The 12,185-nt window shown below is 45.3% G+C and overlaps 3 protein-coding genes across 3 annotated transcripts; 1 reads left to right on the plus strand and 2 right to left on the minus strand.

Moving 5' to 3' along the window:
• Positions 1 to 8,341: 8,341 nt before the first annotated feature.
• On the plus strand, positions 8,342 to 8,776 carry POJ06DRAFT_300918 (uncharacterized protein). Its single transcript, XM_056190725.1, has one exon. It carries the CDS (start codon positions 8,390 to 8,392, stop codon positions 8,756 to 8,758), a length of 369 nt encoding a protein of 122 aa, XP_056043642.1. The 5' UTR covers positions 8,342 to 8,389; the 3' UTR covers positions 8,759 to 8,776.
• A 2,475-nt stretch (positions 8,777 to 11,251) lies between these two features.
• On the minus strand, positions 11,252 to 11,759 carry POJ06DRAFT_252022 (uncharacterized protein). Its single transcript, XM_056187474.1, has one exon. It carries the CDS (start codon positions 11,735 to 11,737, stop codon positions 11,405 to 11,407), a length of 333 nt encoding a protein of 110 aa, XP_056043643.1. The 5' UTR covers positions 11,738 to 11,759; the 3' UTR covers positions 11,252 to 11,404.
• On the minus strand, positions 11,752 to 12,161 carry POJ06DRAFT_252023 (uncharacterized protein). The gene has a single exon (XM_056187475.1). It carries the CDS (start codon positions 11,942 to 11,944, stop codon positions 11,789 to 11,791), a length of 156 nt encoding a protein of 51 aa, XP_056043644.1. The 5' UTR covers positions 11,945 to 12,161; the 3' UTR covers positions 11,752 to 11,788.
• Between the last annotated feature and the right edge of the window lie 24 nt (positions 12,162 to 12,185).

Consider the following 12,185-nt stretch of genomic DNA (forward strand, 5'->3'; position numbering starts at 1 on the left):
TCTTGAAAATTTGTTGGTTGGTCAGCTACTGCTCGTGCAAGCCGTGCCGACTCTCATCCGAAACCGGCCTCGGCTCCATGCGCGCATTACGGCATCATTTACATGAAGTTTAACGGCTTTCAGGGACTCGACTAGATATTTGCTGCGGTCGGCTTGTGAGCGCGACGTTTGTGGTCCAGTCATGCCATCGCGAGCCTACGAATAGGACTTTGTGTCTATGACAAGGTGCTGATGCTGCCGGTTAAAATTTAGCCATGAGTTCTGACGTGCTAGACCATGGCATAAATCGATGTGTTACGGCATTTATATTTCCGATGAAGTTCCTCGAGCCTTTGGAAGAAATAAAGATACAACTAGAAACAAGATATTTCCTCGGCCAGACAAGGAGAAACTTCTCCTTTAGTATCCATCACTGTACTTTCCTTGTGAAACAGGCCCAACTCCTCGCACATCTGCAGATCAGCGACTTAGAAATTTTTCCAGTGATCTAATAGTATGAACTCAACCGACTGCTTTGTCAAATCCCCTTCCTCAAACAGTCTCCTCACTGATTCCGCCGCAGGCCCGACGTGGACATCGACCACATCTTTCAAGCCGGCCCCACAAAACTAGAGGTAATTGCAGCATTCATCGGATTTACCTCAAAAGGTAAATGTGGAAAAAAAATAGCCTCATGTCGTCGTACTGAGAGTGGTCGGAAAGGCGGATGATGGCAATGTCGGCGGATGACGGGAAAAAGCGGATGATGGGAATGACGGAATGGTGCGGACGACTGGAAGCCGAACATATCCGTTCCAACATTTTCCATAAGTAATATATAAAGGCCTAGTATAGCCCAGTAGATAATAATTAGAATCAAGTTGCTCTGTGTCTTTACAACTTTACAACAGTAAACATGGTCCAATTCGCTTAGCGCTGCGCCCAGAGAGACGGCAGAGTAGCCAACATACGCCCCAAATTCAAGAAAGAACTGCTGGACCGGGGGGCGCGCGTGATAGAACGCTTACGATGTAGTCCCGCTTCGTAGGCCCAACTGGCATAAGGTGTTTCCGCGAGGTGGAAGCATATTCTTCCATTGTGCGAACTAATGCGGAGTGATTCCCGCGGATCGTAGATACTGAAGGGTATAACGGCTCTATCGCATATCGCATACATTTTTTTATCCATTATAGCGCGATATCGCAACGTATCGCGATAAAACGATAGGCATGTGAAAAATCTACATTTACAAAGAAGTATCTGTATCTATATCACTCTGACCATTTTCCATAGTTTCCTCATGGATAATTCCAAGCCCCGACGGTACGTTACTCCGGAGCCAGCTCTTCAAACACCCAGTGCGCACAATATTTGCCGCACCACACCATGCCTCGCTCGATCCCAAGAGATCGTTCGCCGAGCGCCGGAGAACACTCGCTCGGGCTCGGACGACATTGCTGGTATCGATAAAATATCGATAGCCATCTTTTGAAGCGATGGATAAAGTTTTCTTTGGCGCTCTTCCAGCCACCATTCGAGCGCCGTTGTAGAAATTCCGAAAAGTGTATCGTTGGCAAAGGCTTCATACTCATCACTAGTACTAGTGCTTGCTGTCAAAAATGAACCTTTGACAGAGCCTTTTGAAGTCTCTGCTTGAGGGTGTCCTTATAATGAATGAGTTTTTAATCATTCGAGGCACGTCACCATGTGACTGCCTAAGGAGAGGCTCGACGGTGTAACTGACCGTCATCAATAGAGCCTAGAGTTCTGGCCATTCAACGGCATTATATGGCAAGTTTTGCAAGACAATCAATTAAACCAGAGCCTCCTGTAAAGCCCGCTTGTTCACAACCGCCTGAAGTCCCTTGACTTCTTGCTCTCGAGCACGTGCTAGCTTCTTTTCTTCGGCCATGGCCCATATATTCTGCAATTTTCTCGAAGCTTTTGGCCATGGTTTCCGTATCAGTAACTTTAAGTTGATGCGAATGACTGAGATGATATCACGCCGAGGTGAGGCTTTGGCCGCTGTAAGATGGATTGAGGCATAACTTGCAGTAGAAGATCCTATTGAACTGACCTACTAGGTCTGCTGAAGAGTGACGTGATATCGCTTGAAGCTCTAGGAGCAGGCACGCCAGGCTTCAGTATCCCGTGCCTTGATGAGAGATGTGTGCTCAGATTTCCTGATGACCCTTGAAGAACCGCCTCCGTAGTAGACACGAACAGCGAGTGCACACAGTCAGCTTGTCCGGGCGACTCTTGTTAGTTGGCTTGTAGATATATGTGGTTTCGAGTTCGGTAGTATCCCATGACTTTGGCGGCATGTGACCTTTCTTCGAATGACTGGCGAAAGGGAAAGATGGCTGTTGGCATCGCTTGCGAGAACTTGGGACGCAGATTAGTCAGGGGATATAATATCATCTGAAAATGGGGTACTTGTCTGATTTAGGGCCGTTCACCATACGATATCGGCACGGTTTGGGCTAATCGGCAATCGGCATTGTCGACCTTAATGCCTGCCGATAATTATCGTCTACCGTATCGGCAGATGTTAGAAGCTTGACGATACGATTATCGTCGCCGATATTGATAATATGACACATCTCATTACCTTGAACAGGGAAAATTTTTTGGACACACCATATAATCTGACAAATCTGTAACTAATACTATAATCCGTAATTCTACAACAAATAACTGTCTTGCCATCTTATCCCGCCAGTGGCCACAAGTGAGTTCCTCTTGAGTGTCTTGTACCGCAGCGGGTGAGGCGGCGTCCCTGACGTCACGACAGTGCAAAATCCTAGTTCTCTGTCCTTCGGACATGGCCATACTGCTCCGTGTTTCCTTCCGAGATGATGTCACAGCGCAGTTTCCTTTTAATTTCTTTAATGAAAAATATTTTCATACTAAAAAGATTACTAGTTTGTTAGTTGTTCGCTCCGGACTTTGTCCGAAAGTAAAAGTTTCCACACGCGGGAGAAAATGTATAAAGGGAGGGTTTAAACCCGTTCTTCGGCATGGTCAATATTCTAAATATATCCAAAATTAGACTTTATATATCCATATTGTTATCCAGGATCAAGTACTCAATCCCTTACGACAATGTATGCCTTTGAGAGAATGACTACTCGCCATAAGCGCCTCGACTACAGAGCCCTCAACGATGGCAGTGATGACGAAGCAGCGCCCGAAGACCGAGTCGCGAGTTCCACGACGTCATCCCCTTTACTATCGAGTCAATCAGCAATAGACGGATTTATCAATATTCCTGACGACGACGTATTACCTTCAGAATCAGCATCACAGCTGCCAGAGCTTAGAGCACGCTCCACGACTTCTGAAGCGTCCATCCATTCAAGCAACACATTCCTCCAAGGTCGCCCACGGCCAGCACCGGCCACTGAGTGGCTATGGGCATACTTTGAGACTACGACTGTTGATAAGGAGTGGACCGTAAAGAAGACCAATAAGCGGAGATTGACAGATAGGGAGATTCGTTGCCCATACATAGACGATAAGACAGGCACACAGTGTGGTTGGAGAGCTATGGATTCATGACGACAAAACTCAACTAGCAATATGAAGACTCATCTTGCCAAGCACTCTATTTATCCTCCAAACACTGAGGGTCGGAATACAGGAGAGAAACAACAGACCAGCGTCGTTAGCCTATGGAAAAGGAAGGAGAAACTAACGCACCAGCAATTACTAGAAAAGAACCTTACGACTCTCGAATCTGCTCCACTTCAACAGATCTTCCATGATATACCGGGAGTTGCACTCCCATTTTCCTCTCGACATACACTTCGGAGGCGGCTTAAAGACGATTTCGATATGCAGCGCCTTAAATTGAAGGAAGAGCTTACCAGAACTTGCAGAACAATTTCTTTGTCTCTCGATGTTTGGACAAGCAGGAATCACCTCCCTATTATTGGTATGATTGGCCACTGGATCACAGACGAATTCGAATATCGGGAGAGAGTACTAGACTTAAAGAGATCTATGGAACTCATAGTGGAGAGACTTTAATGTAGAGACTACTCTTGTAGACTTAGCTTTTTAACGGAAGCTGATTACGATTACGGGAGATAATGCTAGTAACAATGAGACACTAGCCTCTGAGTTGTTTCATTGTCTTTCTGAGAAACTTGATTTGCAGGACGACAGTAATGATTCGGTTCTCTTATATCGTGGCCTGGATAGCTATATCCGTTGCTTGGCTCACATATTGAATCTAATTGTCAAAGATATACTCCACGTATTGAAGTCTGGTAATGTCGAGGAAGCAAGCGCTGCTTGCTATAACCTACGAGATAAGAAGTCTATTGGAACTCAGACAGCCTTGGCAAGACTCCGAATATTAGCTCTTTGGATTGATCGAACACCGCAGCGAAGGCAGAAGTTGAATGAAGTCTGTAAGATCAACAATCTCTCGGACAAATATATTGAATATGACGTGGATACGCGCTGGAATTTCACTTTCCGTATGCTCGACGATGGCTTACGTGCAAGGCAACATATAAGCCAATTTTTAGACCTACAGAATGAACTACCAGTATTCACGACACGAGATTGGCTACGGCTCACGCAGATCCTCAAAGTACTCTCGAAGTTCAACGAACTAACTTTGTTTATTTTGAAAAGAAAGCCACAGATCAGCCTTGCCATCCCCATATACTATGAGCTTCACGATTTTCTCCATGATGTGTCCGAATTTAAGAATGAATTTGCAGGTTTTGACCGAGACATTGGAGTTGCGGTAAAGGAAGGAATAAAGAAGTACAACAAGTACTATAGCCTCATGGATAAATCAGATGTGTACTATACTGCTCTCGTCCTTGATCTTCGAGTAAAAGGCAATTTGATCTTGCAGGAACTAAGAGAGGATAGCAATTCTGGTGGGCTGATTCTACAGACTATACGGCGGAACCTCCATCGACAATATCCATTGGCTATTGTGCGGCCGCGGTTGCTGATGGAATTTGGACAAGATCTGCCGCAGAGAGAATCGAGGATAGTGATGTCGAGTCTAAGATGCTGCAAAGGCTGCAGCCACGAGGCCAGACTAGTAGCACTGTCTCTGATATTGACAGATACTTCGACAGTCCTGCGGTCAGCGTTAATGACACGAAAAACCCAAACTGGCTTTGCAATTGGTGGCGTACTCATCAAGATGAGTACCCGCAGATGGCCGCTGCGGCTAGGGATTACTTGGCAATCCCAGCTTCCGAGGTGGCAGTGGAAAGGCTATTTAGAGCGGGAAGGGACTTGCTCGGTGTTCGGAGGCACTCCATGAAGGCAGACACAATGAGAATGTTGATGCTCATGGGAGACATGTATGATAATTGATTGCAAAATATAATTTGTTAAGACACATGCTGGACTTAATGATCGATCCTAAAAAAAGCTACATAATTATCTGCCGATTTGCCGATATCGTCGAACGTCTGCTTCACCGATACGATATCGGCAGAACGTTTGACAATAAACATCGTCAAACGGCAATCGTCGGACATTAGGAATGCTGATATCGTATCGTCGACGATATCGCATCGTCAATATCGGCAAAACGTGAACAGCCCTAGTCTGATTCACTTCAAGGCCGCGACGAGAACGGGATCGTGGACTATCAGTGGCGGTATTCAGCGCATGATAATCAAGACGCTTCGCTCTAGGCAGGCGCTGTTGTGTATTCTGAGATTGAGAACTGGAGTCCATCCCGACAATGAGCCAATAGGTTTGCTTTATCGCTGTCAAGATACAAGATTTGGAGAATCGATGCACGTGAGACCAGAGTAAGAAGTGATACAACAACTGGAGAAGGAGATCTTGATCCATATGAATTTGTCGGCCTTCTGTATTTGTGGGTGACTTTATTTTATTTCTATCTTTCGTCTTGTTGTGAGCGTCTTTGGTTTATGAGGCTTATGCCTTTGCCTTTTCTTGAGGTATTGTTCCTGCAATAATATATAACAGGCCTGTGTTTTTTATCAAAATAGTGGATCACGTGTTTCATATGGTCATATATTTACCATATATGATATCATATGATATCAGTCTCATATTATATGAGTTCAGAAGAACTCATATAATATGTGTATTGGTTTGACAGAATGAAGTCATATATGGTAATATCACACTACTGCACACACTGATTTGTTGGACTAGAGATCATTTGCTAATTCGCTAATTTGCTTTGTTAATTTGCTTTGCTAATTTGTGTTCAACTTATAATGTGTATCTAATTAGATTTAGTAGTTTTTTTAATAAATTGTGAGTTGCGAGCGCGTTATGAGCAGTTGGACAAGGCGGAAGGAGACGCGTCAGCCACGCGTAGTTGACGCGAGGTTATACCCTGACCCTAATTGGTGCGGCACCACTTATTAGTGCTTTCCGTGGTTCTTCTCCCCTTCCCAACATTACGCCTTGTCATTCCTAACTTAACATGAGCAATACTTAATAATATAATCCATATTTTCGTCACAATGACAGCCCTCTTCCTGATAGATTGCAATATGTGGGTAAGTCTAATCGCCAGGAATTCTTACATAGGTATTGCACGAACTGCAATTTGGAACACCCAGCAGATTGACTTGGTAAGTGATCATTTCAGTTCACTTCTGTAGTACCTATCTATTTCTTGACGTCTATGTGACTGATTATACCTTTTGTTGCTGTGGCTTCCAATGTTTTCTATGGCATTTCGTGTTTGAATTGTATTTGGTTGCCGATCACCAGCTTGGCTTTTTGCTGCTGTCTACTTGTAGCTTCATTGTCATCATTTGGGCATTGGGTCGCCGAAATGGTGCAAGTTTTAGGTCGGTCGTCCTCCACTGCCAGTGCATGAATGTGATATAGCTATCGGGTATGGTGGACTGTCGGTCGTGTGTTGGAATCTGAATAAACGAAGTTAATCTTGATGACCTCTAGGCCTCCAAGTCTTCGCGATCCACTTCATCTTAAAATATGCTAAGGTGCACCTTATTCGTCATTGTGTTATTTTCTGGAGTTATTGTGGATATCACATGTGTGATTTTGTTGTCTTTTTAGCATCTCAAGTTGTCCGTTGTCGCAGGTTACCTCAGCAGCGTCATTCCTCGCTCCTCACTGCCATACCACTTTCGTTTCTCAACCCACTTCACTAAAACTGTTTTTTGAATTTCGTCTCTCTCTTCACCTTCGAATCATCAGTTACTCTAAAATATCTGTCTGCTCTGGGTCTGCCCCGTATTTTGCTCATGGTTATGCATGTGGCATCTGTGTCCTTAACTGTTTAGGACCTTTGGAGACACGGAGATGCTGTAGAAGCGGATGTGCTTATATTGATATCTAGGGGTAGTTTTTAGTAATGTCGCCCAGTTTTGTTTATCTGGCTCATACGACTATAAATTAAATACAATAGTTGACAAACATTTGCGATTTCATACAAGTAACTTGGCTGTAATATATGAGCTACTTTAATAAACCGTTCAACTTGCTCGCATGAGCCCCTCTATCTTAGCGAGTGGCTATGCCGAATTTGAGTAGAAGGACAAGTGAACTGACAGGGCTACTCGCTCCTGCAAAACATATCTGACTGTGTGGACAGTGCCACTTTGAACGTTTAGTAACTCGCTCCGCCAGAGCGACTCCCCAGCTCGCCCATTTCGTATGAGAGGTACACATATTCCGGCTAAAGCGACTGCGCAAATTCATACGAGTTGGGTTTCAGGGTTTAATTTCTATAGGGTTGTGTTGCTTGCTGGTGTTTGGTTCAGGGCCTCAGATGATGATGAGTTATTTTCGGCGCAGATAGTCTGAAAATGAAAAGGCAGGAAGTCTTTTCGACTGAGTAAGGAGTAGAGGACGACCTCAGGGCTGTGGCGGATGCGGATATCGGCCAAATCCGCCATCCGCCTTAAAAATTTCGCAAATTTAACTAACATGATATTTAAATTTTTCTAAATGGACTGCCAGCTAGCGGAGGCAAACTATCCCGTCGGTCATCCCCGCGACATATGAATTTTCACCGGTGCCAGGATAACTCATTGTCGTGGACAGATTGTTCGATACTGTGCGAGCTCCTGCATTCATGAATACATAATTGAAGTTTACGTTCGCGGTTCGGCCATAGTCGCGGTCATGTCGGTTTATTCCGAAGAACCTTGAGCGGACAAGGGAGTCGGGCTCGTGCGACAAGTGACAACTCGGGTGCTCGGCTTTTGTGTCATTTGTAATCAGCATGTTTAATTGGCTTGTTTGTCCTTGTTTAAAAAATTTTTAATTGGCTCGATAAGAAGTGGAAAGGAAATTGGAGAATATAAGAATCCTTGAATATGTCTTCATGCCTCTTGAAATATTCCATATTCTATAAGCTGTCCACAGATCGTATTCTAACTTAACGACCTCCAAATCAACAAATATAAAAATGGATCGCATGAACACTCGTCGAAACAGGCCTAATTACTTCTTGCTCAACGATGGACTGGACGAAGAGACATCGCCAGAAGACCGACTCGGTAGTTATGAAAATGTTTTTACTCTCGAGAACGATATCCTTCCGTCGGAATCAGCATCACAAATCCAGCAGCTTCATTTTGAGTCGTTGGCAGAGACGCAGGTAGAGGAGTCCTTGACCATTCAAACGGAATCGTCGGCCAGTCTTGTTTCATTACAGGAATCTCGCCAGCATGCCCGAATTTTGAACCTAAATCCACTAAGTGGCCATGGACATACTTCGAAATATCTGAATTCGAAAATTCTTGGATCGTTAAGAAAAGCAACAAAAGGAAGTTGATTGATAGAGAAACTCGATGCACTATCTTGGACGAGGAAACAGGCGAAAAATGCGGCTGGAAGACCACGGATTCAAATCGATCATCTCCGCAAGCAGCATTCCATAGATCCTCCTAACAAACCGGATGAACCAAAAAGAGCAGAATATAGTATATTATCTTTCATAAAGAGGAAGGAGAGACTTACGCATTAACAGCTTCTTGAGAAGAATATTCTGCGCTGGATAGTCGCTGAAAAACAACCTTTTACAACCCTGGAGTCGCCAGCGTTCCAACAAATCTTTCTTAATATTCCGGGAATTAGGCTGCCTTTTACCAGCCGTCAGGTTGTTAGACAACGGTTGGCCGATGACTTCGCAACACAGCGCGTTCAATTGAACGAGGAACTTTCCAAAACATGCAAGACAATTGCTATTTCTCTGGACGTCTGGACGAGCAAAAATAGCCTGCCAATCCTTGGCATAATTGGTCATTGGCTTACTTCAGAGTTCCAATATCAAGAGAGAGCATTGGACTTCAGGGAACTCCATGGATCGCACAGTGGCGAAAATCCAAATAAACAAATACTTGGAGCAGCATCAAGTAGAGCTTTCTTTGCCGTCATTTACTGACAATGATTGGGAATGGCTGAGGCAAATCCACGGTGTTCTTTCGAAGTTCAATGAGCTAACTCTGTTTGTTTCTAAAAAGAGACCACAGATTAGTCTCTCTGTTGCAATTTACTATGAACTTCATGATCTACTCCATGATGCTTCAGAACAACTTGGAAGCTTTTCAAAGCTTGACATGGATATCGCGCTGGCTGTTAAAAACGGCATGAAGAAATATAAAAAGTATTACACGTTCATGGACGAGGTCGATACTTACTATACGGCCCTTGTTCTGGACCCGCGCGTGAAAGGCGACCTAATTCGACAGGAGTTGAGTGAGGATGACGATGCTGGTCGCCTAATCCTAGAGGCAATACGCCTGGAACTCCATCGAGAGTACAACATTACTGAAGTGAATTCCCCTCCAACAGAACAATTTCTACCAGATAACCAGGAATATAGCGACCCGGAGCTTCGGATGCTGCGAAAGCTCCAGCCTCCAAGTCAATCTTTTGCGTCCGACATAGATAGATACTTCGAGAGCCCGAGGGCAGTTGTGACGGACTCAAAGAACCCGAATTGGCTGTGCGACTGGTGGCGGAGGCACAAGGATGAATATCCGCAGATGGCTATGGCGGCCCGAGACTACTTAGCCATTCCCGCCTCCGAAGTCTCTGTTGAGAGGATGTTCAATGCAGGTAGAGATATTCTAGGGGTACGGTGATTTGCAATGAAGGGCGAAACGGTGAGAATGTTGATGTTGATGGACAGCATGGAGAAAAATTTGTAAGAAAAATATATTCTGTCCGTCAGAATAGTTGCCCTATTTCATTAACATGTATCATCGTCTACTTTTTGACACCGTTTAAAGATAATATACCAAATATCCGCCATATCCGCCATCTGCATCCGCCAACTGAAAGTATGGCGGATACGTATCCGCGGCGGATATCTGATCCGCCAAATCCGCCTATCCGCCTATCCGCCTACAGCCCTGGACGACCTCAGTGTCTAATATCGCTGAGCCGGCCCACGAGCGCTCGCCTGCGAAGAACCTTTCGCTGGGCCTGCTGGCCAGCCCGGGTTGATAATTCGTCGAATCTTACGTGACGATGGGGAGCCGCACGGCGCTTTGCAGGATAGAATTTTACAGCACCTTGATCTGCAGTTCTGCCAAAAATGATGATGCAATACGCCCCTCCGAAATGCCATCAACCAAGTCTGAGCCAAGTTGCCGAACTTCTGAATTGGCTGAGCCTGATAAGCTGCAGTGCTTGCTCAAAGTGGCCAAGAATTGTACAAATGGGATTATTGTCAGGTAATGTATTATCTTCCTGGCTAATGACATTATACACTTCAACTCACCATCTGTCCTTATCCTGCGACCACTCCTCCACCTTCCCGAAACCAACCGCGCGAGCGATCCTATTGCTGGAAGAGGTGTTACAGAGCTCAGACTCTCACACGGACCGAGAGAAAGATTGCTTGCGACGCCCGTTCGCCGAGTGAGCATTTGTCTGCTTGATGGCCAAGGCGACCACACTGCGCCAGCGTATGCTGCTGGCGGCAACGGGGACAGGCCCCACCGCTATTTGTCCGCGGGACAAAACTTTATGCGGAGTCCACTCAGCGGGACGCTTGTTAGAAAATCGCCTTGGCGTGGACGAGGATGACGCCGGAGTGGCGGAACCCGATGGTTGTACTCCGCGGTGCACCGATGAGTTCTGCTGCTCTGGGCATGCAGGAAAAATTCGCGATATAGAAGTTTGGGCAAATATCAAAAATGCCACTGAAATGTTTCATAATATCAAAAATGCCACTGGCAGCAAAATTCGTCGTACCCAGCTAAATACAGTTACACTAAGCCTTACATTACTAACTATTATATATTTGACTTCAAGTGAACCCTATAATACACAAACTAAAGTACTTTAATGCGCTCACAATTTGCTACCTTCTGCCATCCGCCTATATATCGACAAAAGAGTCAAATCAAATTTCGCCTAAAGTCTTTAGACTCTAAATGGGTTCCGTACAAGACCTGGCGTTATGACGCATTTACTTCTTACATCTGCCGCAGATGTTGAGTCTGCGAGCAACAAATTCGTTGGATCTGTCGCGGCTCTTGTGGGGCCTGCCGGGCGGGCGCCGAGTCGTTGGCGGTCTGCATATCGGAGTATCATTTTCTACAGCAATGGTTGGCATGGCGTGGATGCTATTCATGTAGGTTGCTTCCAATGATTCAACCCTGAAGCAGGGGTCCACGAAATCGACAGCGTCCCGTCTGACATATGATATCGCCGCCACTGCATGCGCAAAAAGGTATGCCGCGGTAATGCCATCTGTTGCTGGACATATCCTGCGATTCAGACGAACTGGATAGATTTGCATGCTTCTAGTCCTAACCTCGTACTCGTCGGAATTGGCAGATACGACAATATTCTACCGTGCAAGTGCACTAGATCTGGCCAATTCTCTCGCCGCAAACTCTGAAATCCGCTTCCCTTCGTCTTTCAACTTTTTGATCTCGTTGAGACGTTGGGTCCTGGAAAGCATTATCTGCAGCCGAATACGCTCCATCATGGCCAAAACTGGCATCAGCTGTTGAAGCTCTCGGCGATGTTGGAGGTCCGATGGCCGAAACGCTGTCCTGGAAAATAACTATCAGCCCAATGCTCAGGAGCGTTGTTCTTCAGCCACTGAACTCCCTCGTCGCCTATCGTCGCAAGGACGTCGTCCATTCACGTTTACTAGGTCTTGAAGCGACCTTGTAAATTAGTGCAGCGACGTCAACACTTGAGACAATTATTTTGAAATTTACATGCAAATGTCTAAGACA

This window comes from Lipomyces tetrasporus (genome assembly GCF_029532465.1).
Source record: "Lipomyces tetrasporus strain NRRL Y-64009 chromosome Unknown POJ06scaffold_5, whole genome shotgun sequence".
NCBI classification, from domain to species: domain Eukaryota; kingdom Fungi; phylum Ascomycota; class Lipomycetes; order Lipomycetales; family Lipomycetaceae; genus Lipomyces; species Lipomyces tetrasporus.